Raw genomic sequence first — 27,908 nt, forward strand, 5'->3', positions numbered from 1 at the left:
TCTTTGGATACAATTCGAACGATCCGTCTCTTCAATTTGTCATCAATTTTCCTCTTGCGGCCACGTCCAGGGAGGTTGGCTACTGTCCCGTGGGTCTTGAACTTCTGAATAATATGAGCCACTGTTGTCACAGGAACTTCAAGCTGTTTAGAGATGGTCTTATAGCCTTTACCTTTAAGATGTTTGTCTAGTTTTTTTTCGGATGTCCTGGGACAATTCTCTCCTTCGCTTTCTGTTGTCCATGTTCAGTGTTGTACACACCTTTTCACCAAACAGCAGGGTGACTACTTGTCTCCCTTTAAATAGGCAGACTGACTGATTATGAGTTTGGAAACACCTGTGATGTCAATTAAATGACACACCTGAGTTAATCATGTCACTCTGGTCAAATAGTTTTCAATCTTTTATAGAGGTACCATCATTTTTGTCCAGGCCTGTTTCATTAGTTTGTTTTTTAAAATAATTATGTTAATCAACAATTCAAAAGTGATGGCTGTTTTTGATTATTTAATTTTCAATACATTTTTATTTATTGTTACTTTTGTGAGTTTCAAGTGATTTCAGTGAGAATTGTGGGTTTTTCCTTCTTTAACTGAGGGGTACCAACAATTTTGTCCACGTGTGTAGGAATATTGAATTGTAGTTGCTCTTCCTGAAGTCCTTGCTTTAACATTTCATACCTTTTCAAGCCATATACTATAGCCACAAATTTGCTCCATGGTGCTGATTCGCAATTTGGCCTTGCAAGAAGAAAGAAAAGAAATAATTAAATGATATAGAATTCATGTATTTAAATGTATTTGTTCTTTTATTCAGTCTGACTATTCACTTTGCGGTTGGTTTCTAGACTAGCAGCGCTTGCACTGAGCTACAGGGCATCTGAACACCTCATGGCAGTGAGGGATGTCTACGTGGATCATGTGACTGACCAAGAGTAGATCTAAATTATTATTATTTTTATTTTATACGTTATTTTGAGCCACAAAGACTTCCACACACACACTTACAAATACAAAATTCAATTCAATTAAAAAAAACAACTTTGACAAAAGGGAACTTTGGGCATCAAGGGACAAAGGGACAGCCCCCACTTGTATGATCACTTGTAAACCAAATTCCTTAATGGCTCTCTTTGTACACACACCCAGACACCTTTAACGCTCTTTCCACTAAATACTAATGCTCCTTATGTGTATTGACATACACCATTGACAAGTCAATTCAATTTACCTTATGAAAATGGTTAGTGTTTTTATTAGGTTAATTAGCCGGCCCCCTGCGGGAGTTGCGGGATGAGCAAGATAAGCGATGAATTTACAGCTCCCCTGTAATGGCCAACAGGCTAAAGACTCTCAGTGAATGGTAATTTGTCATCATAGAGAAGTATCACATGCTGACACTTTACACAGACGTACACGTACACACACACACGCACACGCACACGCACACACACACACACACACACACACTGTGTGTTCCTATCATTGTGGGGATCTACCATTGACTCCCATTCATATCTAACCCTAACCCTAACCTTAACCCAGACCAAAACAATGCCTAACCCTAAAGAAACATTTTTGCACTTTTACTTTTTTCAGTAACAACATGGCCAAGAAAACACTGTTTCCATTTGTGGGGACCCAAATGAGGTCCCACAAATGACATGTTTTTGGTTTTCCTATACTTGTGGGGACATTTGGTCCCCACAAGTATAGCCAGAACCTGGGCACACACACACACACACACACACACTACTATTTCCTTTTTTATGTAAACATCAATTTTACAACCAACTTTAAACCTAATTTGTCAATCAGAAAGTACTGCTGAGCACGTGAAAATAACTGTAGAATCACTTGTGTGGCTCTGGAGGAGCTTTTTCAAGTCTGTTGTTACAAATTTAGGACAGTGAATTTGAAGTGCATGGAAGCTTTCCTGACAAAGATAGTATAACAAAGGATGCTATTTGTCACAATCTAGGTAATTTACAGCAATTTTTGACATTCTTTTCATATTTGAATGTAAAAGCTGTAATGTCTCAGCCTCCGCTGATCAAGTATTGATTGATTTTTATTCCAGCTACTTGTAGGTCTCAGTCATTTGTGGCTTACTTTGATCCAGACTACTACTTAACTACTGAACATGAAACATAAGGTTGACACTGACTTTTCACAAAATGACAAAAGAGATTTTAATATAATTTTCATTATGATTTTATGTAGTGATGGCCTTGTTTCTATACAGGCTCGGTTTCTTAAATCCTTGGAAACCTTAGATTTGGGAATTGGATTCTCCTTGACAAAGGTGATGGCAAGCCCCAGTGAGTGATATACCTTCCTAATCCAAGGAGAGGATCAAGATTATGTGTTTCTGAGGATGGATTACCGTCTTTGTTTTCATCATTTTAGTGGTAGGATCATCCATTTGCCACATTTGAGTATTTGACTTGTGACAGATTTACTGAACCTAAAAGCACTTTGAAACTGCACTTGACTTGACATTAAACCCCTTGACTCAAGCTAGCTTAACTGACCAAACCTGAAACTTAAAGGAACGATTAAATGAACATTTGAAGGCAACCTGAAAGAAGATACCAACCCAGTTTGGAACTTTTATTTTGCAACTTATTATTCGGGGTTGAATGGTGTTTTGTTATGTGTTAAAAAACTGAATACTGTGAACTGAGCAATTGATGCACTGTATTTTATTTTTTTATATAAAGCCCTATATACACACGTGGACAAAATTGTTGGTACCCCTCAGTTAAAGAAGGAAAAACCCACAATTCTCACTGAAATCACTTGAAACTCACAAAAGTAACAATAAATAAAAATTTATTGAAAATTAAATAATCAAAATCAGCCATCACTTTTGAATTGTTGATTAACATAATTATTTAAAAAAACAAACTAATGAAATAGGGCTGGACAAAAATGATGGTACCCATAACTTAATATTTTGTTGCACAACCTTTTGAGGCAATCACTGCAATTAAACGATTTCTGTATTTGTCAATGAGCGTTCTGCAGCTGTCAACAGGTATTTTGGCCCACTCCTCATGAGCAAACAGCTCCAGTTGTCTCAGGTTTGATGGGTGTCTTCTCCAAATGGCATGTTTCAGCTCCTTCCACATATGTTCAATGGGATTCAGATCTGGGCTCATAGAAGGTCACTTTAGAATAGTCCAACGCTTTTCTCTCAGCCATTCTTGGCTGTTTTTGGCTGTGTGTTTTGGATCGTTGTCCTGTTGGAAGACCCATGACCTGCGACTGAGACCAAGCTTTCTGACACTAGGCAGCACATTTCTCTCCAGAATGCCTTGATAGTCTTCAGATTTCATCGTACCTTGCACACTTTCAAGACACCCTGTGCCAGATGCAGCAAAGCAGCCCCAAAACATTACTGAGCCTCCTCCATGTTTCACCGTAGGGACAGTGTTCTTTTCTTCGTATGCTTGGTTTTTGAGTCTATGAACATAGAGTTGATGTGCCTTACCAAAAAGCTCCAGTTTGGTCTCATCTGTCCAAAGGACATTCTCCCAGAAGCTTTGTGGCTTGTCAACATGCATTTTTGCAAATTCCAGTCTCGCTTTTTTATGAGTTTTTTTCAGCAGTGGTGTCCTCCTTGGTCGTCTCCCATGAAGTCCACTTTGGCTCAAACAACGACGAATGGTGCGATCTGACACTGATGTACCTTGGCCTTGGAGTTCACCTTTAATTTCTTTGGAGGTTGCTCTGGGCTCTTTGGATACAATTCGAACGATCCGTCTCTTCAATTTGTCATCAATTTTCCTCTTGCGGCCACGTCCAGGGAGGTTGGCTACTGTCCCGTGGGTCTTGAACTTCTGAATAATATGAGCCACTGTTGTCACAGGAACTTCAAGCTGTTTAGAGATGGTCTTATAGCCTTTACCTTTAAGATGTTTGTCTATAATTTTTTTTCGGATGTCCTGGGACAATTCTCTCCTTCGCTTTCTGTTGTCCATGTTCAGTGTGGTACACACCTTTTCACCAAACAGCAGGGTGACTACTTGTCTCCCTTTAAATAGGCAGACTGACTGATTATGAGTTTGGAAACACCTGTGATGTCAATTAAATGACACACCTGAGTTAATCATGTCACTCTGGTCAAATAGTTTTCAATCTTTTATTGAGGTACCATCATTTTTGTCCAGGCCTGTTTCATTAGTTTGTTTTTTAAATAATTATGTTAATCAACAATTCAAAAGTAATGGCTGTTTTTGATTATTTAATTTTCAATAAATTTTTATTTATTGTTACTTTTGTGAGTTTCAAGTGATTTTAGTGAGAATTGTGGGTTTTTCCTTCTTTAACTGAGGGGTACCAACAATTTTGTCCACGTGTGTAGTTCAAGTGGAAACCATCTTGTGGTTCTGTTTATTCACTGTGCCAGTTTTCCTTTCTTGTAAACCCTCCAACAAACTAGAGCTGCAACTATCGATGAATTGTGTAGGCACGTTACGGCATCCAAAGTGGAACTGAGCACACTATGCAACAGAAACAACCATCCAGGCGGAGCGCAGAACATGGATGGACACCTAAGCTGTATAGTTCATATATAATATGCACGATACAGTGTGGATATCCGCGTTTACGATACAGCAGACGATACAGTGCGGACGTTCATGTTCAGCGCTCCGCCCGGACAGTTATTTCTGTTGCATAGCGCACTAACTTCCATTTTTCATTGCCCTAACGTGCTTAGATGATTAATCAATTCATCAAAAGTTGCAGCCCTACTACAAACCTAATTTTGGTCCTAAACATTCTGTTTACCCTAGTGGGCTACAATAGCTATTGGGTTGTTTAATGGCGAGATAAATTCACAACTAATGACATCCACGCAAGGTATTTTTGTTTGGTGCTCATCGGCAGATAATAGCATGCTACAGTGCTGTTTTTTTTCTTGTCATTATTTTCAAAGAGAAGTTTCACTGAAAGTAATGTACTGTCTTTCAGGACATATACACTTAAAATGTTTGCCCTGATAATTACAATCTATGATTATCACCAGCCAGAAATCCACTAGTTGGGGGTTAGGGACATTACTACAGATTTCGTTAACCCTGTCTGGGAAGAGAATCAGCAACCATCTCGTCCCAAGCCTGTACCTTCAACCTTTAGGTCACTGCTGACATCAAGATTGGTTAACACGGTTAACATATCACCCAAGCACCAACATGTCAGTAGTGTTTACCATCATGTCACCAAATTTGCAATTTATAAAAACTGGAGCACATTTTTAAAGGCTAACACCAAAAAAGTAGGGCTTTCCAAGTGAACAAGATTGTGTAAAATATCTTCAACCACAGCATAACTAGCACACATCTAATTTGTGAATGTATTTTAGATTTTCCCTGCTCGAATCCATCAGTAACAAACATGGATAAAGAATGATGTACTCTTGATGCAGTGATAGACTTCCACCAGATCAAAAACAACCCAACCGTCAAACTCATGCATACTTGAACTTTGTGTGACACTAGTAAGATGCATATGCACAGACATCAACACTGAAAAACTGAATCAAGTCTGCTTATTAGTGTACAGCCTCAAATGAAAACCTTACATCTGACATGCACAATGTACACGCACCAACATATCCCCTGCTGAGTGCACACACAAAAAACACAAAGGTGGGAACCATGAACAGGCAGTGCAGGGCTCCCTTGTCGAAAGCTTTATTGATTGGGATAAAGGTCTTTTGATGAGGCAGATTGCTCATCAGGCTGGAACGACATGCTTCTCAGATGTGACGCCTTTTCAGACCAGCCCAGGGGCTCATCGACCAACGAATGGCCATCCTATCTGTGTATGTGTGTGTGTGTTTATGTGTGTTTGTCTGTCTTTAGTGATCACACTTAAGACAAGCCGGCATTGATTGGAGATCGGCCCATCTGGGTCACCCTGGTCCCACCCTGACGTGTCCTCTGTTGGGGAAAGGACATGGATGGTAGTGGGCAGTGAACTTCATGCTCCAGCCACATCAAAGAAAATGTCAAAAAGCAATTAACAAACTAAACGAATATTTTATTTGGAGAAAAGATTTTTTTGGAATAGTTGCACATCCAGAACTACAGTACAGAGTAACACTGCATACTTAGGAAAAGACCCATTCATTGGATCATTTCAGACAGTATTTGGTGTCCTTTGGGTGTAAACGGAGTTAAAGAAAGGTAATCCAAATTTACTGGCACACAGTGTTAAGTCATGGCTTACACAACTAATAAACATTTTCTCACAATTTTATTGTTCTCTATTCATGCATTCCTTCTGAAATAATATTTGCAAAACTCCTCTATATAACAGCTTTGTTAACCCTTTAAGCTTCAGTCAATTCCAGCCGTTTTCAGTACAAAAAATCGCTAATATTCTATTTTTAAATTAAAAAAATTACGAAAAATACGGGGAATATTGGACGCACATCGCGAGGTGCATTTCCTTGAAACGACCGATTCGTGGATTTTATACCGACTTCAGGACATGTTTTGGACAAAATAGTTTACTGGCTTGTGTTGTCTGGATGTAAAAGGTTGGATTATGGCCATTTTTTGTGGAATCTTTTTTTCTGTGTGTAATAATGAACCCGGAAATGTGAGTCGCGCTGTGTGCATTGAAGCCGTGTATAGAGAACGGATGGATGAATATTCGTTTTTGTCGGACAAATGTGTTTTTCTCACCCGCTGTGGTAATCGCATCTGAAAGTGGTTTATACCGGCGGATTCATGAGAATCTAAGCTTTCCATCGGCGTATAGTGTTTGTATAATCGGGTTTGCAGCCGTCGGACATTCTTGAAATTCCACAACACCTACGACGCACTGAAGCGTAAAGGGTTAAATAATAATTTTTAATCAAAGAAATTTGGTACAAAACAGTCCACGTGCTTGTTGCACTTAAAGCTGCTTGAATTAATGTTATCAAACGACAACATGCAGTGTTAAAGGGATCATTTTTCATGGTGAGCCCAAAGAACTATCACAAAAGTCTGCAGTTTCATTTAAGTCTACAGAGCAGTCTGGTATTTTTGAGCCCTTTGTTTTGGCGTTTATGGTCCACAGTGCCATAATATTCGATCTCAGCACTCTTAACGGTCTTGATAACAGCTTAGACTGCCTATGAAAAGTGGATGTAGCCTTTTGGGTCTGAAAAAATTAAGCCAGCATGGATGTACCTTAAACTTGCTTTTCTTTTAACAGCCAGCAGGGGGCTATTCTGGTTGACTAAATGAATTGTATAGAAGTCTATGAGAAAATAACCCTACGTCTCACTTGATTTGCTACCTCAATGAACATTTTCCTAATGAGTTTATAGTCCGAATCACTAGTTTTAAATAAAGTACAATGTTCATTTCATTAGGTAAGGTAAAATAGTCAAGCGGTTAACAGTGAAAGATCAATATACATCAAACTTGTGCAAGATGTTCAGCTTGTTGTAGAGTTCTACCTACTTAGTGGGCAGACACACTCATTCATGCTCCTAAAAAGTGACATTTTATTTTCACTTGCAAATTTTTTTCTGCTGTGCAGCTTCTACTACTAGAAAAGGGAACAAATGGACTGATACATCCACTGCACCCCAGTCATTTGAGTTTAAATACCTTAACTTAACCACATGACTAAAGAATTAAAAGGCTTTTTGAAGTCGAAGCACATGTGAAAAATTACATTTTTACATGTTCTTCCCTCCAGTTTCTCTCTGTCATAATCTTTTTTGAAACAATCTCTTAGTCAAGGTCTCCTGCCTGCCCCTCATTCATTCCATCTTCTTCTCTCACCTGCTTGCAAGTTTATTTTTTATTTTATTTTTTTAGATATTCTGATATCCAAAAAATCTAAACAGGACACATATACAATACAGGACAGTTAGCTCAGTCACATCAGATTGATGTTCTTTCCACTTATGTCCTCTCAGACATCTTTGTTCAGATTTTTGGGGGGTGTGGTGGTTGTCCCAGGGAGGCCAGCTATGGAAGGAGTAGACCCTATCCAACCCCCCTGGATCTCCTTCATAGCGTTGCTAAGATACCCAAACTCTTAATAATTGATTAGCATTGATTCTAACCCAGCCCTGACCTGAGCCAGGATGGACAGGCAGTGTTGTCCAAGCATGAACATGTGTTTATGTGTGTTTTTTCTTTACATGCATTTGTGCCAAGATGGTTTATGGTTCCACATTCATGTGAGCAGTGCATTTACAGTAAACCTCCAAAACGAAGCATATATTTGTGTCCGCACACACTCATTGCAAGAGAGAAGACGGTAGTGTGCTCATCTTTAAAAGCTCCAGACGTGTTCCCAGAATTAAATATTTAGGCCGACAAAGCCTTGACCTCCCTGTGCTAGCAGAGACTCCTGGTTCCTATTGATTTCTGACAAGGCAACTGGGACACCATTACAACAAAATGCACTATAGCTGGCCACATGTACCCTCTGACACTCTCGCCAGCTTAACTTCCCCCTCTCCAACCAACCATTATTGTCCACTGCCCCTGTTTATGTGTGTGCATTTCTACTGCAAATGGGCACAGCTCAAGGTCTTCCTTCTATATCGTCTCCCAAACAGGATATCAAATTTCAGCACTGTTGACCAATGAAACCTGTAAGTGCTGGTGAGATGCAGTTCTCCCGCCCTCCCCCAAACAGATAGCAATCTTCAGATGTGTGAGCTCCAGTCACATACCTTACTGGAAACTGATCAGAGACAAGCAGTGATGTAGAGCTGGGAGGCAATGCATCAGTATTCTTCCACCTGAGACGGAGACAAAGACAGATTAAGAGCCAGTTACTGAAAGGGATCAAGTTTATATTGTGTTTAATCCCCTGCATTTAACTAAGCTTTAATATATCAGGTATTCAAATAAAAGTGACAGTATTGTGAAATATGGGATCTCAACTGCTGCAGTGATTCCACCCTCTGTTTAACACTTTCTTTATCACTCCGTAACTCTGTCACTTTGATATTTTCAGTTGTCTTTTCTTTTTATCTTCTTGCTTGTCAAAATGCAGTCAGGAGAGCTTGAGTCATGCTGCAAACAATTTGTGCTTTTAGTTTAAAACATGTTGTAGCCTGGCAAAGAAAATAGGGAATAAACAGGATAAACTTTAAAATGTCAGGCTGTCTTTTGAGCATTTCTCAACCCGTGTGCTGTTCCTAAAGATTTTACAGTGGTTTTATTGTGTGACAGGCAAACTGCCATTTAGTGACTGATAATTTATTCTCAGCAGGGTATCCGTGTTGAAAGGTTCCAAATTACTGTAAATGTGTTATTGCTTGCTTTTTGCAAACTCATACTTACATTTGAATAAAAGAAAGTTGATAAACATGCAAGACACAGTGGTACTTAGCTTTTTCCAACAGACTTTATTCCAACTGATGGAATCAATAGTTTAAGGTACAAAAATATAACTAATTGTGATAAACTCAATAATCTTCTCATCATAATAATTAATTGACTGGCTTTTCTTCAAAGAGTATGTGTCAGTTATCTTTGATGGTCAGTGTGAGTGTACATGAACCTTAGGAGTGAGGTAAGAATCTTTGGGAATCTTGATTGTGTTTCTAGATGTCACAGATTCAAATTTGTATCTGTTTTTTTCTCTCTCTCCTTTACCCACCCCTCAACCAGTCGAGGCAGATGACCAAACTCTTGGGGTCTAGTTCTGCTGAAGGTTTTTTCTGTTGAAATGTATTTTTTTCTTCCCTCTATCACAATGTGCTGTTCAGTGGGAATCATTGGATTCACTGGGTTTCTCTCCAGCATTGCAAGGTCTTGACCTTATTATGTGAAGTACCTTGAGGTGACTTCTGTTGTGAATTGACACTATATAAATAAAATTGAAGTGATTTGAAAAATTCACTTCAATACAAAGAAAAGGGGCCATTATATTATGCCTGTTTCTCCAATTCACTGTGGATTCAAAGCTTTGACTTTGGTTATTTGCCCACAGAACTGCAAATGAAACATAACTGATGGCTAACTGGTCTTGATGAGGGTTATGACCAGGCTTATAGAAAAATGTGAAGAAAAGCATGTGGGAGTGTAGAGCCTTGTGATTGAAGTTATCCATGTAAGTTAAGTGCATTGGTTTGAGAAAATCTGACAGTCTTCTTTCTAAATGAAACTGATGAAATGAAAACGCTCTTTAAGTGTGTGTGAATTGAAGAAACAGTAGGGATACTGCTCACTTGTGATATTAACACTACATCTCGAGCAGTGCAGGACAAGCTCTCTACTGAGGCACTGGAAGTATTGGGACTTATTTTGTGCCAGTTTTGTAAAGTTCAACAGTGTGTGTTGTTCAGACAATATTTTTTGTTAATGTATGTTCTCAACTTGCAAAGCAAACCATTTTGAACAGAAATTACAAGATGGATGTCCAGCATGTATGTAGTGGCTACTGTCCAGGTGCTCTACTATGCCCATACAGTTCAGTTCCTCCTCTGGCATTTTGTAAATGCCAGTAAGAAGTAAGAAGGTAATAATCATAGTTATGTAAATCTTTTTTACACACTCTCAGTCTTGGGTTAACTGCTGGCATAACTTCCAGCTCATTAAGGTACAAATGTGAAAGCTGCATGAAATGGTATTTGTTATTGTTTGCTTCCCTCTTTTTGGCCAACCTGGGGATGCACCAAGCTGAAAACAACACTGAAATATGATCACCTTCTTAAGTTGTTAGATCAAATGTGTTCGAAAACAAGGACAACACATCTGGCTGACGCAGAGTATCATTAGCGTACAGTCATGGAAAATATGTTAGACCATCCTTGGTTTCTTCAATTTCTTGTTTATTTTAATGCTTGGTACATCTAAAGGTACATTTGTTTGGACAAATATAATGATAACAACAAAAATAGCCCATAAGAGTTTAATTCAAGAGCTGATATCTAGCCATTTTCTATGGTTTTCTTGAAAATAACCAAAATCACTTCAGTTCTTACATTAATAGCTATGCATTGTACTGCCAAAAACAGTGCTTTTCGGTATTCCAAGTTTTCTTTTCTGTCTTAGTCGCATGATACACACAGGAGTTACTTGATTGCATAACCATTGTTTTTGATGACTGCAGCTATGCGTCTTGGCATGCTCTCCAACAGCTTCTGACATTGTTCTGCTGTCACACCAGCCCATTCCTGTTGCACAAATTCAAACAAATTAGTGTTTCTTTTTGTGCTTGTGGTTCTGCAATTTGTGTGTGATAATTTCTCACAGGTTTTCAACTGGATTTAGATTTGGCGATTGAGCAGGCCAAGGCATGGGTTGAATATTCTGCTTCTCCATCCAGGCTTTAACTGACCTTGCCGTGTGGCAAGGGGCATTGTCTTGTTTGAAAATCTAGTCATACGAGGCAGGAAAGACTTTTCCAGTTGATGAAAGAAGACTGTGGTTGACATGACCTGGTTCATTCGTCCTTCACACATTTGCATTTGACTTCTTCCACCCATATTGAAACAACCCCAGATCGTCACTGATCCAAGTTGGCTGGAGTGGGCATCAACTGAAAATTGGATTTATCACTAAAGAGAACCTTAGACTCATCAACAGTCCAATCTTGTGATCTCGTGATATCCAGCAAAGAGTAACGGGGCTTTCAAGAAGTCACATTTCTTGACAGTGCCCACTCAATTTTAAGGTCCCTGGCGGTCTGACGATGATTCCTGACACATGAGCAGATGAGTGCACGGTCATCTCGTGGGGTAGAACAATGTTTCCTGTTGTGACCAACTAGTAATTTGGTAGTACCATACTTGAGTTGCTTTTTTCTTAGTGTAATGAACGGCTGTCTTGGAGATAGTCAGTTTTTTCACTGTCTCTCACTCATGCCAATTTCCAGCAGTGTCAAGATGACTGCCTTTGTGGCTTCACATAATTCTTTTGTTTTCGGCTTTATGTGAGAGCTGACAACTTCTGATTTGTGCTACGGCTTGAATGTAAGCAGGAAACCACTCTAGGCCTTTGCATGTGCAGTGCTGCTTATGACATGAAATGGCCTCTTATACACCCCCTGTCAAACGCTTTAGGACACTTTCTCATTCAAATAAAGTAGAACCTGTCCTACAACTTTTGACAGGGGGTGTATCTACCAAATTTGGTACACATATGCAGCACATCAGGCTGAACAAAAAGTCAGTGACAGCCACATTCCAAACCCAACAGGAAGTGAGCTATTTTGCATTGAATGTCAGATTTTGCCCATTTTTCATTTTTTTCTAGAGCGAACTCCTCCTCGGGGGAAACTTCAATTCACCTCAAATTCGGCCAGTACATACAAGAGGCCTTAATGATCCAAAGTTATTAAAATCTTTTTCCAAAGTCAAAGGGCATGTCCGTGGTGGCCTCTGGAATTTTGATCCGTCGCCTTGAAATTTCAAATGCTTTGTAAATGCTCTGAATATGCTGTCACAACCTGGCTCAAAGGAAGGACAAAAGATGGAGATGACCCATGGCAAATTAAAGTTAAATGTAATTTATTGACAAAACTGAGGTAAATCTGCAATCAGTTCATCAGTAATGTATGTAGTGAATGGATGTGTGATCTTGTGTGAGAAAAGGAAATAACTTCACCAAACCAGACAAACCATACCCTAGCAAACCCGAGAGAAAATGGAGGATGAGCCCCATTCCCAGCTAAACACCAATTTATATAGGAGGCAACCCAGGTGTCAGCAATCAGGTGAGTAGTGCACCCAGGTGTCAGCCATCATGGCCAATGAGCTGCTCTCCCGGCTCCTAGCAACCAGCAGAACAGGACCAGGTCCTGAGGCCTAGGAGCTGTCACATCCCCCTCCTTAAGACTGAGGTCCCACCTCAGACCCTGGAACACAACATATATTAGACACAAAACAAATCATCCATCCATCCATCCATCCATCCATTCCATATCACAAACAGTCCATTCCATTTGATAACAACTCATGTAATCCATCACCGTTTTCATTTTCCAGTCATTGTCTGCCTGCTTGCCTTCCTCCTCCCCCCCAATCCTCATGACTCAGCAATTCTTGGATCCTGAGAAAGCATATTTAAGAGTGCATGAAACTGGGAAAGAAGAAAGACAAGTCAGGACAGGCACCCCTGCAACTCTAAACAAAAAGCATCCTAAGACCAAGGTGCACGAGACAAGGCATCTGCCACTACATTTTCTCGGCCTTTTATATGCTGTATGTCCAAATTATAAGCTTGTAGAAATAAAGCCCAGTGCAGCAATCTTTGATTGGGATTCTGGAGCGAATGCAAAAAAGTTAATGGATTATGGTCTGTATACACAATCAGGCCAGAGCCTGACCCAACATAAACATCGACGTGCTGAAGGGCCCAAATAAGTGCAAGTGCTTCCTTCTCTATGACCGAATAGTGTCTCTGTTACACTTTAAACTTCCTAGAGAAGAAGCTGACTGGCCTTTCAACTCCCTTCTCATCCGTCTGTAACAAAACTGCCCCAGCCCCAAAGTCACTTGCATTAACTTGTAATACAAATGGCAAGTCCAGCCTGGCAGCAGCAAGCACTGGAGCTGAAGACAGCATGCTTTTCATCTAGTCGAAAGCCTGCTGACAAAGTGGAGACCAAACATGTTGAACATCAGCTTTCAACAATTCAGTTAGTGGAGCCACTACGGAAGCAAAATTTTCTCAAAAGCTTCCATAATAACCTGCCATCCCAAAGAAGCGCAACAACTCCCAAAAGTTCATCTCAAAAGTTGTAAGACAGGTTCTACTTTATTTGAATGAGAAAGTGTCCTAAAACTTTTGATAGGGGGTGTATACCCTGGGAATATAATTAAGCTCAAGCACATCAAATAGGACATAAAGTATTATGTAATCAGCTGCATTTTTTGTCGTGTTCATTGTATTCTTCAGGTGATATACCTTAGTGGTACCAGGGATTGAAATGAACAAGAAATTAAAGAAAACAGGAGTGTTCTAATAATTTTTTTCTGACTGTATATTTGGACTCAGGTTTGTGTCTATCTATAAGATTTGTTTTTTGTTTGTGTATTGTTCATTCTACCACCACTGAGAAATCAGTCTGGCTTTTTAAAGTCTTCTCTGCTCGCAAATTAAAATATTGTACAGTCTGTTCGTCTCACTTTAAAAAAAAAAAGCTGCTTATATACTTTTAAAAAAGAAAAAAACTTCATAGCAAATTAAATGAGTTATAGATGGATCAGTGTATTGAAGTAATGGCAACTTCCAATGAAACTGTGTTCAACCAACAAACTCAACTGAGTTAGAGGGACTAGCTTTTCCACTATAATTAAGGTATCTGTTGGGCAATGACTGGTAGCCCAAGCACAAGTTACTGAGTTGACTTATTATAAAAATCTATTTTTAATTTTAAACAGGGAAATTATTCAGTGTTGTTAAGTAGGTAGGAGAGGGGATTTGTAATCATGACATCCAAGACGGAAACTGTCAATCCAATTTCATTAAGTTACCTCTATTTAAATTATGTTTGTATTCAACTATCACAGACATTTGAGCACTCAATATTAAGGAAGTACCAACATTATTATGACAACCCAACCCATCAAATTAATGTCTGCAACTTAAAACGATCTAAATCAAGAAATTAGATTTTTTTTTTCAATCTGACAACCATGCATTTAAATGAGTGGTGGCAATAGGTTTCTTGAATTGCTTTGTTTAACCCTTTGCGTTTCAGTGCATAGTAGATCTTTCACTGTTAACCGCTTGATTGTCTATTTTACCTGACCTAATGAAATGAACATTGTACTTTATTTAAAACTAGTGATTCGGACTATAAACTCATTAGGAAAATGTTCATTGAGGTAGCAAATCAAGTGAGACGTAGGGTTATTTTCTCATAGACTTCTATACAATTCATTTAGTCAACCAGAATAGCCCCCTGCTGGCTGTTAAAAGAAAAGCAAGTTTAAGGTACATCCATGCTGGCTTAATTTTTTCAGACCCAAAAGGCTACATCCACTTTTCATAGGCAGTCTAAGCTGTTATCAAGACCGTTAAGAGTGCTGAGATCGAATATTATGGCACTGTGGACCATAAACGCCAAAACAAAGGGCTCAAAAATACCAGACTGCTCTGTAGACTTAAATGAAACTGCAGACTTTTGTGATAGTTCTTTGGGCTCACCATGAAAAATGATCCCTTTAACACTGCATGTTGTCGTTTGATAACATTAATTCAAGCAGCTTTAAGTGCAACAAGCAGGTGGACTGTTTTGTACCAAATTTCTTTGATTAAAAATTATTATTTAACCCTTTACGCTTCAGTGCGTCGAAGGTGTACTACCGGCGGTACACCTACTAATTTGCATAGGAATTTCAAAAATGTCTGACGGCTGCAAACCCGATTATACAAACACTATACGCCGATGGAAAGCTTAGATTCTCATGAATCCGCCGGTATAAACCACTTTCAGATGCGATTACCACAGCGGGTGAGAAAAACACATTTGTCCGACAAAAACGAATATTCATCCATCCGTTCTCTATACACGGCTTCAACGTACACAGCGCGACTCACATTTCCGGGTTCATTATTACACACAGAAAAAAGATTCCACAAAAATGGCCATAATCCAACCTTTTACATCCAGACAACACAAGCCAGTAAACTATTTTGTCCAAAACATGTCATGAAGTCGGTATAAAATCCACGAATCGGTCGTTTTCAAGGAAATGTATCTCGCGATGCGCGTCCAATATTCCCTGTATTTTTCATAATTTTTTTAATTTAAAAATAGAATATTAGCGATTTTTTGTACTGAAAACGGCTGGAATTGACTGCAGCTTAAAGGGTTAAACAAGAGTATATAAATAAGTTTGCTGTACATTGAAAACAGTAAACCTGGGGACCTCTGACCAAAATGTTTACCTAAAAGTGCCAAATTTCTTTGTCAACCTCACAAAAAACTTGATGAAAAATTTCTCAGTTTTAAAAAAGAAAAGAAAAACAGAAATGTAAAAAGTAATTTGACCTGTTATTTAAGTAAAAGTAAATATCAGTCCCTCCAGGAATTCACAATGTTGCGATCGCGCAAATTCACGAGAATTCAACCAATCTCCACAAATTCTGCACAACCTTGCAATTTTGTCCAATCACCACAACTTTTCTGCAATTTTGTCCCCCTCCCATGAGTTCCACCAATTATAGCAGTCCCCAGCGCAAATGTAATGCACATACATCACCGAATTCACTTCCTTGTTTTTGGTTTGAAGATGCAGACATGTCCAATTCTGATGTCTCTTATTTACCAACAAAAATTACTGCTGAAGACCATGCAAAACAATTAATTTCCTGATGTTCTTCACCAAAGTGGAAGTAAACTGTTTTACACCCGTGCAATATTGTGGTGGAATACTACAAAAAAATCGATTGATAAACACTTTTCTACCACGAAACATATTAGGAGAATGGCTGAAACGAGTGTACCACAGACCAGACAAATCACCGTGATAGAAACTGTTGCATTCAGATCTGTTGAAGCACTGAAAAATGAAGCCTGTAGCCTCTCAGACCATCAGTAGAGGCACAGCGGCTTATGTCCCGATCCAGTCATGGCTAGCAGGGCAGTTAGGGCCTGGTGGTCCGTCCGCAGTGTGAAGTGCCTCCCGTACAAGTACATATACCAACGTTCACATGCCCAAACGCAAGCCAGGGACTCCCTCTCCCCCACCAAATACTTGCGTTTGGCTGGGGTCAGGGACCTCGAGGCAAATGCCACCAGGCGCTCAGTCCCTTGCTGGACTTGGGACAGGACGGCGCCGACTGCGGAGTTGGATGCAGATCACGAACGTCGGACTAAGCAGGTCGAAGTGGGCGAGCACTGGTGGGGAGGTGAGCTGAGACTTGAGCTGACTGATGGTGGAAGAGCATGCAGGGACATCTACATCATGACAGCAGCAACCTCACAGCCTTCGTGATGCACATGGGTGTCTTCCGGTACACTCGCATGCCCTTCAGCCTCAGCTCAGGGCCCAGCTGCTTTCAGAAAATCATGGCCACCATTTTTGCCAGCATTCCGGGTGTCGTTGTGTACTTGGACGACATTGTGGTGCACGGGGTGTCTCCCACCGCACACGATGAATGCCTGTCCAAGGTGCTTGACGTGCTTAGCACCCACAACCTCATGCTGAATGGGGAGAAGTGCATCTTTGCAGCACCTGTCATCGAGTTTGTGGGGTTCCGCCTGACCAGTGAGGTCCACTTGAATGTTGACGCCATTCTGCGCCTGCCAGAGCCCTCCTGCCCGGCCGAGCTGTCCTCATTCCTGGGCATGACGGCGTTTTACCTCCGTTTCCTGCCCCGCTATTCTGAAACCACAGCTCCACTACGTGCCCTCCTTAAAGGAAAACTTCGTTTTTTTTTCAACCTGGGGTCTGTTTTCATATGTCATTTCATACATGTGAGTGATGGAGAAATGAATTTTCGACATAGCTCCAGTATTTAGCCAGGCAGGTAGCTTCGCAGCTCAGCTAGCAAAAAGTATGGGGCAACTTGCCCCACCGTGTCAAAGTCCGCCCTAACGTGCTTTTTTTCCCACACTGACCAGCTCGGATAGTCTCAACGAGTGTCCCACAACATACTAGAGATGAGATGTGAACGAAAACCTCCACATTACTTGGCGATCGCTATTTGTTGTGGTCTGTATCCAAATCTCGGGATGCTAGAAAGCAAAACTCGCTCCGAAATCGCGCGATAGCTCGCGCCAAAACACCGGTGGGGGAAACAGCTGTTTGCCTCAGGTGAAGAGAGATGAGTGGAGCGATTTTGTGTCGGATTACCGAAGTTTATTTATTTCTTTATTTTGAAGTTATGGCTGAGTTTTTGCCTGATGAGCAGGACGTAGATGAAACTGAATTTCATTTTGATGCCGACCATATTTATTTGAGCCCGAATACACGGACGAAGAACTTCAAGATATTGAAGAACGGGCGAGGACAGAAACAGTTGGTCAACAAGCAGAGAGCACGGAACCAGCTGAAGCAAGGCTGTGAAACTGGTAACTGGAAACTGGTGGTGTCTCTGTGGGTGCTGCGTACCTATTCCTACAGAAGAGGAGTGCCTTTGTTGCAGGGAATTGGACTTGCTGCAGCAAGCTGTGAGTGGGGGTTACCCACTGGACAGTTCACGCTGTCTGACTTCATCAGAGGATTTTCCCCCCCTTGATCAACAGGGCCATACTGGAGACCTTCTTCCGTGTTCCCAAAATCAACTGGAAGAGGTGGCCAAGACCACAGGGAGAAAATGGCCATTTATCTATTGAGTGAGTAGTCTATACATGACCATTTACATTTGTGTACTTTATTTACGGTCTCTGGTGTGTTCAATTACTGTTATTTTGTCATACTTTTCACATATAAAATTGATTATTTCCTCTTCTCCAGCCAATGCAGACTCGTGGCTTACCGTGTGGTGCTGGAGTGGGTGCTCAGAGGAGAGCATCTTGGTCGTGGGAATAGGACAGTGTTGCCTAGCTGCGTTGTTGTGGCTATAGGAAAAAGTACCCCTCTCCAACTGGCACTTACACTGGTTTCAACGACACAGAGGACGTCTTTGGGATAATTTAAATTATTCTGCATACATACATTTATCTGTTATATTTCACTGTAATAGTCAATCATCTAAAATAAATTATTTTTAGAACTACTGTTTTCCAATCTCTTTATTTTCAACCTGGTACACATACAAAGCAGCATAAAGAATAATGTCCTAAACATTATATTGGATCCTCTTTAGTAAGGTCTGAACCTTGCACTATGTCGTGCAAGCAAATCAGCTTTTTTAGGGCTTGGAACAGGAGCAATGTTACGAAGAAGTCTTCGGCGGAGTTTGTGACAGGGCAGAGGCTCTGTAAAAACAACATCTCTTCTCTTCAAGACATGCTCCATGAGGTCATTACGGAAGGTCTGCTTGGTATGTTCATAGATGGGCCTTGCAACCCACTGTGCACTTTGTTTTGAGAATGAATATCTGTATCAGCATTCTCCTAAGACAAAAAGAAAAAAACACATGAGTTGTTCACGATGTCATAGATGCATATTAATTTTCAGGTAGTTTTAGGAGAATGCTTTTCTATACCAGAAACTCTTATAAATTGTAACCCCCCAAAATGCCACTATGTTTCTCTGAATATACACTGCTCAAAAAAATTAAAGGAACACTTTGAAAATACATCATATTTCAATACGGGGGAAAATAAACTGGATATTAGCATTGATATGGACTGGTTAATGTGTTAGGAATGAAAAGTGCCACATTGTTTGATGGGAATGAAAATTATCAACTCCCCAGGAGGGCTAAATTCAAGACACCCCAAAATCAAAGTGAAAAACTGATGTGGCAGTCTAGTCCATCTTGCTGAAATTCCTTGGCAGCAACTCAAAATGGTATTCAGTAGTTTGTATGGTCTCCATGTGCTTGTATGCATGACTGACGATGCCGGGACAAGCTCTGAATGAGACGACAGATGGTGTCCTGGGGTATCTCCTCCCAGAACTGGACCAGGGCATCGCTGAGTTCTGTCTGAGGAGCAACCTGATGGTGTTGGATGGAACAAAACATAATGTTCCAAAGGTGTTCTATTGGATTCAGGTCAGGTGAGCATGGGGACCAGCTAATTGTATCAGTTCCTTCATCCTCCAGGAACTGCATGAGTTCTCTTACCACATAAGACTGGGCATTGTCGTGCACCAGAAGGAATCCAGGACCACTGCACCAATGTAGGGTCTAAAAATGGGTCCAAGGATTTCATCCTGATACCTAATGGCAGTCAGAATGCCATTGTCCAGCCTGTAGAGGTCTGTGCGTCCCTCCATGGATATGCCTCCCCACATCATCACTGACCCACCACCAAACCAGTCATGCTGAACAATGTTACAGGCAGCATAACGTTCTCCATGGCTTCTCCAGACCCTTTCATGCCTGTCACATGTGCTCAGGGTGAACCTGCTCTCATCTGTGAAAAGCACAGGGCACCAGTGGTGGACTTGCAAATTCCTGTGTTCTACGGCAAATGCCAGCCGAGCTCCACGGTGCCAGTCAGCGAGCAGAGCGGGCACTAGAGGACGCTGAGCCCTCTGACCACTCTCATTATATATCTTTCCAATTGTTTGGTCAGAGACATTCACACCAGTGGTCAGGTGGAGGTCATTTTGTAGAGCTTTTGCAGTGCTCATCTTGTTCCTCCTTGCACAAAGGAGCAGATAGCTGTGTCTGCTGATGGGTTGAGGACCTTCGACAGCCCTGTCAAGCTCTCCCAGACTAACTGCCTGTCTCCTGGGATCTTCTCCATTCACTTGAGAATGTGCTGGGAGACACAGCAAACCTTCTGGCAATGGCACGTATTGATGTGCCATCCTGGAGGAGTTGGACTGTCTGTGGAACCTCTGTAGAGTCCAGGTATCGCCTCATGCTAGCAGAAGTGACACTTACCCTAGCCAAATGCAAAACTAGTGAAAAACAGTCTGAAAACATTAGGAAGGAAAAAAATGTCAGTGGCCTTCACCTGTAAACTCATTCCTGCTTTGGGGGTTGTCTCATTGTTACCCCTCTAGTACATCTGTTGTTAATTTTATGAACACCAAAGCAGCGGAAACTGACTAAAAAACACCCTCTTTTACTTACTTGACCAGATCAGTATCCCACATGTTTCACTTATTTGATGCAATACTTAGATTAAAAAGTGTTCCTTTAATTTTTTTGAGCAGTGTATATAATCAGCACAGAATATTTTCTTAGGCAGTGAACAACAATATAGACTACACATAAAAATGGAATATTTTCATTAACATATCACATCTTTACCTTCCGTTGTTTTTGCCTGTGGTCTGTCAACGTTGGCATTATGATCCATGATTGCTAGCTGTGTACGGGCCCTCATGGAGTCATATGTGAAGTGCAGCCTCTTTTCAGTGTACTTAACATTGAAGCATGGTAGACCTCCAGAGATCCTGTGTTGCAAGTTCAAAAACAATATTGAGTGCTACTTCCACAGATGACACTTTATCGTACATGTGAAATATCTGTACAAGTTGATATTGTAAACAGTACAGTGGTTGTGCACAGTATTACTGTGGTGTGACCTGGAGAGTAGTGGTATTAGTCCTCACAGCAGCAGACATTTTTGACCTAGTATTTGTAAAAGAAATCTTTTAATTTGAATGAAATACATTATTCTTGAAATAAAGCATACCAGTGTGCTTGAAACGTGCCATCTGCCTCAAGTCATGCAGGAGATTCTTGTCCAATACCACTGCTTTGAGAGCACGGAAAGCTGATGAATTTGCATGAAGCCATTTTTACTTCTCTGCTGATCCTCGGTCAGGGCTGGATGATGACAGGTGAACTCAACCCCATCCTCCTCCCATCTATGCACGCCACAAAAATGATGCAGTACGCTCTACCAGCGTCGCACAACATCCTAATAATAGATATATATTAGAACAGTGGCCAAAAACTTGAGTTCAGATGATCAAGGTAAAACTGAATAAAGTATAGTATAATACAGAGAAGTACAGTAAGTATAAAGTAAATTACTTTTTAGTGATAGAGTAGAACCAGGTATTTGATCAGTCATTCTTCTTCCATTTATGACAAAAGATCTCTTGTAACTGCAAAGGATACTAAAAATATCACTGTTACCTCTTGATCACCTTTAGATGAGCTACATGACCAGTAAAGGTGGTTACAGATGGATTTGACCCATGGTTGCAGATCTTTCTTTTGTGTCTTCTTTGAAGCAGCCACAAGTTTCTTTTTCACACCTAATTGAAACAACAAAAACAAGGAGGCATCCCACATTGTTTATAGTTACAACAGGACTACGTAAACAGCATTACATGAAACATAAAATTGTATTTGTTTGTAGACATTTTTCTTACTTTTGTTGACATGCCACAGGTCAAATTCATGGAGGATGTTGCTGTATGTTTCCTTCATGATTTTTCTGACAGATGGTGACCTGTCTGTTGTCATAACACCAACATCCACACCCATATGTAGCAAGTAGTTCAGCCCCCTCTGGAACCCCATCCCCTCCATTGCCACCGAGCTGGATGCCTCTGTAACCTAGAGCATAACAATATGTCATCATATATGACATACTTACAGATTTAGACAACCAGTCAAATTGGGTTTGAAACATATGTTATATTATGTTTAGTTACTATTTCTTTGTGAATTACCTCAACCAATTCAAAATGCACAATTTTTTTGTGTCATCGTCTTGGAATGAGTACGTTGAATATTTGCTGCTATAACCTGGTGAGAAAAAAGTGGTTATTTTCTGAAATTACAATGACATACAAAAACATTACAGTTTTACAGAGGAAAACTTTTTACCTGGCCTATCACATCTTCCGTCACCACAGAGTTCATTTTTCTTTCCAGATGTTATGAGACGCTCCATGATTTTTTCATGTTCATATTCTGCCATCCCTCTTCTATCAGGGCACGATGCCCACTTTCCTGAGTGTCCATTCAGGCAGTTCCACTCTATTTTTATTTGGCTTGATCTTGTCGTCACTTTCTTTTCAATGATGGCACACCCACATTGGCTGGACCTATTAAAAAGTTCCATGAGTTTTGACTCATTGACCATCCTTTTGGTACATCTTTGGCTAGCTGAGGCAGAGGCAGAAGCAGATCCTGTGGCAGAAGATGAGGTGGTGCTGAGAGGTGCAGAACTGCTGTCTGTTGGATCGTGAATACTCATTTCCTCGAATCTCATGCTCATGTCAGTCAAAACGGGTTCTGCTGCATCTTCCTGTTGAGTCTGAAGAAACAGGATAGTTGTAAAATCTTCACACTTCTTTTTTTTTTACAAAGTTGACTAAAAGCCATACTACTCACATGTGATAGATGTTCAGTTTCTGTGCGAGGGACAGTCAAATCTGCAGTTGGTGCAGGTACAGTCTGTTGCACACACAATAACAATATGCACTGACTGACTGTCTTTCCAGTAATGTTGAAGTTGTATGGTGATAGTTAAATTGTTCAGAAAAGGTGTTAGCATAGCTAAACTTACCATGGATTGTGCCCAAGAGGGAGGTAGTGCATGATATGTTCCAGATAATGAAAGCTTGGTGCGAGGTGTGGTCTGATGAGGACTTGACAGAATAAGCTTCAAGCCAGATGACAGTTTAGGACATGATTCTTCATTTGCTCTGTCTACTTTTTACTGGAGTGGATTGTGGAACTGCAGCAAATTCCATTGCTTGTGGACAGTCAGCACCATCAGCGTCCTAAAACATTGTTTTTCACAGCCAAATGATAAGATTATTACTGTACAACTCATTATTGCATTTCTTACTTTCTCTTTACTATTTGTTTTGGATTTGGTGGATTGTGAAAACGTTCACTGCACTGACTAGTACTAATACACAGGTACAGCTGCACTTAGTTCCGCCTCCCAACTTACGGTAAGAATCAAAACAAACCATGATAAACAGATATAAACTAAACTGCTGTTGGGAGGCACACAAAACATTAGCTAATAACGTACCTGCACTCCGCCTGCAGCTGGTGTCTCCCATCTAGGAACTGCACTTTTCCTCAAAAAAAGCGTGTTTGGGATTTGCTCGCCTCTTTGATCTGGAGTAATCATCCAGTCAAAATGGTCACTGCAGACTCTGTGGTCGGCACGTCGAAGTGCATCAACTGGAGTTTCAGGGTCCATTTGTAAAACGTTTAGCCACAACTTTAGCGTTTCCTTCTCCGAGTACGGTAGTCTGTGAAAGCTGCACGAAGTGTAGCGCACCATTCTGTTGCCACAACTCGGAAATGCGCACTGACAACCCATTAGTTTCACCAGGTTTAGAAAAAACTAACTGTTCTGTAATCCGACACAAAATTGCTCCACTCGTCTCTCTTCACCTGAGGCAAACAGCTGTTTCCCCCACCGGTGTTTTGGCGCAAGCTATCGCGCGATTTCGGAGCGAGTTTTGCTTTCTGGCATCCCGAGATTTGGATACAGACCACAACAAATAGTGATCGCCAAGTAATGTGGAGGTTTTCGTTCACTTCTCATCTCTAGTATGTTGTGGGACACTCGTTTAGACTATGCAAGCTGGTCAGTGTGGGGGAAAAAAGCACGTTAGGGGGGACTTTGACGCGGGGGGCAAGTTGCCCCATACTTTTCGCTAGCTGAGCTGCAAAGCTGCCTGCCTGGCTAAATACTGGAGCTATGTCAAAAATTCATTTCTCCATCACTCACATGTATGAAATGACAAATGAAAACAGACCCCAGGTTGAAAAAACTGAAGTTCCATTTTAAGGAGGGCACGCAGTGGAGCTGTGGTTTCAGAATAGCGGGGCAGGAAACGGAGGTAAAAGGCCATCATGCCCAGGAATGAGGACAGCTCAGCCAGGCAGGAGGGCTCTGGCAGGTGCAGAATGGCGTCATCGTTCAATTGGAGCGGGCTCAGGCCCTCACGGGTCAGGCGGAACCCCACAAACTCGATGACAGATGCTGCAAAGATGCACTTCTCCCCATTCAGCGTGAGGTTGTGGCTGCTAAGCATGTCGAGCACCTTGGACAGGCGTTCATCGTGCGTGGTGGGAGACTCCCCGTGCACCACAATGTCGTCCAAGTACACAACGACGCCCGGAATGCCGGCAAAGATGGTGGCCATGATTTTCTGAAAGTAGCTGGGCGCTGAGCTGAGGCCGAAGGGCATGCGAGTGTACCGGAAGATACCCATGTGTGTCACGAAGGCTGTGAGGTTGCGGCTGTCTGGATGTAGGGGAACCTGCAGGTAGCCTTGGTGGAGGTCAAGTCTAGAAAAGACAGAGGAGCCGTGGAACTTAGCAGACAGCTCCTCCACTGTGGGCAGCGGGCATTTGTCTGGGACCACTGCCTTATTTACCTGCCTGACGTTGATGTAGGGGCACAGGCCGCCTGACTTCTTCTTGGCCACCACCAGATTGGAGATCCAGGGCGAAGCGTCAACTTGCTCGATAACACCAGTGTCCATCAACTTCTGAAGCTCGGACGTGACATCATCACGTAAGGCGAGGGGCAGTCGGCGCAGAGGCTTGATGACTGGAGGCATGGCTGGATCAATGAGTGGCTGGTGATTAAAGGCGGTTAGGCAGCCAAGTCCAGTGAAATGCTCTGCCAGGGTGTGGTGACTGTCAGTATGGTGGCACCTGTGTTGTCCATGATGGAGAAGCCCAGGGCGCAGAAAAGATCAAAACCCAAGAGGTTGACCCCGTGGCGAGACACCTGGAATGTGAACGCTGGAAGGGTCCTGGATCCATAACGGACAGAGAAAGTGGCAGTGCCCACCATACCAATCTTAGCATGGCCATATCCATATAGGTCCTCTACACCTGCCTTAATCGTCTGTCGGGGGAAGAGCCATCGAACTGTGGCTTCGTTGAGCAGGGACCTTGAAGCGGCAGTGTCCACCAGCAGAGGCAGGCAAACGTCATCCAGCTCGACTGTGTACCATGTGAAAGGCTTGGAGTGGGAGCCCACAGAGTGAATAGTGGTCGGGTCTGATGGGGGAGATGAGCGGGGCCGGGATGATGCAGGATTGGGTGCAGAGCGGCACATTTTGGCAAAGTGGTTCATCTTACCACAGTGTTGGCATCGTTGTCCTGCAGCCGGACAGGCCGGCGCACGTGTGGGATGGGAGGGAGAGCCACAGTTTCCACAGGGCCGGCGCGCTGCGGAGCTCAAACGTCCTGCTACGTTAATTTCGAGGTCGGGGGTTCAGTAGCCACGGCCACTGTCTGCGCCGCCAGGGAAGCGGGGTGTGAGGGAGCCAGGTCTGACGCCGCTAGCTGTGATGCTAACAGAGCGGCAGACTCCAGCTGGAAGGCTATTTCCACTGCCTTAGACAGTGTCGTATCATCCGGCGCCATAAACAGTTTTTCACACAGCTTAAGGTCGGTAGCATGCTCTGCTAGCTGGTCACGGATCATCTCGTTCTCCAAAGTCCCAAACTTACAGAGGCTGGCCAAACCCTGGAGATCGACAACGTACTGGTGGACTGACTCACTCGGCCGCTGTCTGCGTTGGCAGAAGACAATCCGGCGGACGATAATGCTTTGAGGGGCGGCGAAGTGTCTGGACAGTAAGGTGATGCAGTCTGTGTATTTTTCCGCGGGTCCAAGAGTCAGTAAGATGCGCTGTCCCTCGCTGCCCAGGCTGTGGATAAGCATGGCTTTCAGCCTCGCATCACTGACATCTGAAAGTCCCATCGCGGCCACAAACGTCTCGAACGACTGGAGCCAGCAGGGCCATGGTACCAGTGGCTCGCTGGGCAAAGCGAGGAACAGAGGCAAAGGTGAGAGAGGAAGCTCTATCCTCGTCGCCAATGTTACATCCAGAAAATGGTTTATTCAACAAACCTGCAGACCAGCACATGTACATACACTTTGCGGCTCACGCACACACACTAGACCGCTTTACGGCTGATGTCACACTGTCGTGACGCGCCTATAAGCTGTATGCTTCAAAGGTCAGAAATGACACAATGACCAAGTGATTCGATTTTGGCAGTGATGCAGCTTAAAGTCTGGATCCACAGATTATTTCCCATTGAGATAGCGGCACAGCGTCTGATAGCGGTACAGTAACCATAGCAACAAATGAACGCTACCTCAGCTGCCTGCTGATGATCACATCATTGCGATCCTACTACAAATTCACCACTGTGGATGTATCGGAAATGATACAAGGAACAATTGATTAAATTGTGGGGATGTTTCTGAGTTCCATCAATTCCCTCTGCCCACTACATATTTTATCACGTGATTCGCTATGTACACATGCAGAACACATGCCTGTGCTCAGGGCAAGGTCATGTAATGAACAGTCTTGCCGGAGTACTGTGCTCTCTGGGTGTTTTTCTTGTTAATTGACATGACAATCCTTGAGTGTGTGTGTGTGAACACGCGTGTGCCAGGAAATGAAATTAACTTTTTAAGCCAATGACAGACGTGCCCAAATGTGATTCATTCCATAGTAAATTTTCATTTTTTGCCTTCAATCTACCAACCACTTCATGTTAAACCAGTATCTCGCTGCTGCTAATTCCCACCATGTTTTGCCAGCTTTCGTGTGAATGGGTTGGACCGTTAAATAATTAGTTTCGGAATAAATATTGTCAATTATAATGTTGAAACGTTCTAAAATCTGAAAAAATGCAAATTTTTAGCAATTGTCACTGTCTCCTGCAATTTCATCGCAACAAATACGCTTAAAACATTGCAGCTTAAATTGCAATTTTTTCAAAAAAGTTGCTGGGAATTCAGGCTGCAACAATATCGAAAAACACCCACAAAATCCTGGAGGGACTGAAATATGATCAGTGCAGCTATAAAGGTGCACTAAATTGACACGCCTTTTACATTGCGTCTAGGTGGACCTAGGCTCAATGTTCCATCACATTGTAACAACACTCAAATAATATTTTTTAAAATATTACCAACAGGAAAAACAGCAAAAATATGTATGTCTGTTGTTCCCTAACAAGTGAACCCACAACAGCATCTCAACATGACAAACCACACTGAGCTGAGTAGCAACGTCCATGACTGTGTGAGTGTGTTGGTAAGCAGACCACATTTAGGCCATAATCTGTGCCCTGTACAAAAGGTTAATCACAGTGTGGATTGGAAAAACAGTTGATGCGCCAGAGGACGGTGTGTTCTCTCCTTTTTTTTTTTCTGACAATGACAGTGACACAAATAACAATAGCATTTTAATCCCACCTCAGCATGCTTCCTGCCCTGCCCTCAGACTTAACCTTAGTCTTTCTGTGCACATTCAATTTTTCATATTTGTTTTTTTTGCTGTCTTTTTTTGTAGGTCACTGATGCTTGTTATTCTGTCAGTTGTGTATGTTGATTTCGTTGATCCTTTGACATTTTGTTTATTGTCATAATTTGACCA

At 41.8% G+C, this 27,908-nt stretch overlaps 1 protein-coding gene across 44 annotated transcripts in view; it reads right to left on the bottom strand.

The window, feature by feature from the left end:
- LOC110961245 (uncharacterized) overlaps positions 1-27,908 on the bottom strand; it is a 557,011-nt gene that overhangs the window by 378,411 nt on the left and 150,692 nt on the right. For 38 of the 44 annotated variants that reach the window (XR_007947017.1, XR_007947023.1, XR_007947020.1 and 35 more), the window contains one exon: positions 8,701-8,769. The exons of 4 other annotated variants lie outside the window; for them this stretch is intronic. Coding sequence is in view for 3 of the 40 variants with exons in the window: in XM_051959633.1 (XP_051815593.1) it covers positions 8,701-8,769 (69 nt within the window). In the remaining 37 variants the exon portion in view is untranslated. Of the gene's footprint in view, positions 1-5,347; positions 5,951-8,700; positions 8,770-27,908 lie in introns of those variants that run through there. 2 more of the 44 variants (XR_007947025.1, XR_007947024.1) reach the window with 1 other exon arrangement.

This window comes from Acanthochromis polyacanthus, chromosome 15 (genome assembly GCF_021347895.1).
Source record: "Acanthochromis polyacanthus isolate Apoly-LR-REF ecotype Palm Island chromosome 15, KAUST_Apoly_ChrSc, whole genome shotgun sequence".
Taxonomy (NCBI): Eukaryota; Metazoa; Chordata; class Actinopteri; family Pomacentridae; genus Acanthochromis; species Acanthochromis polyacanthus.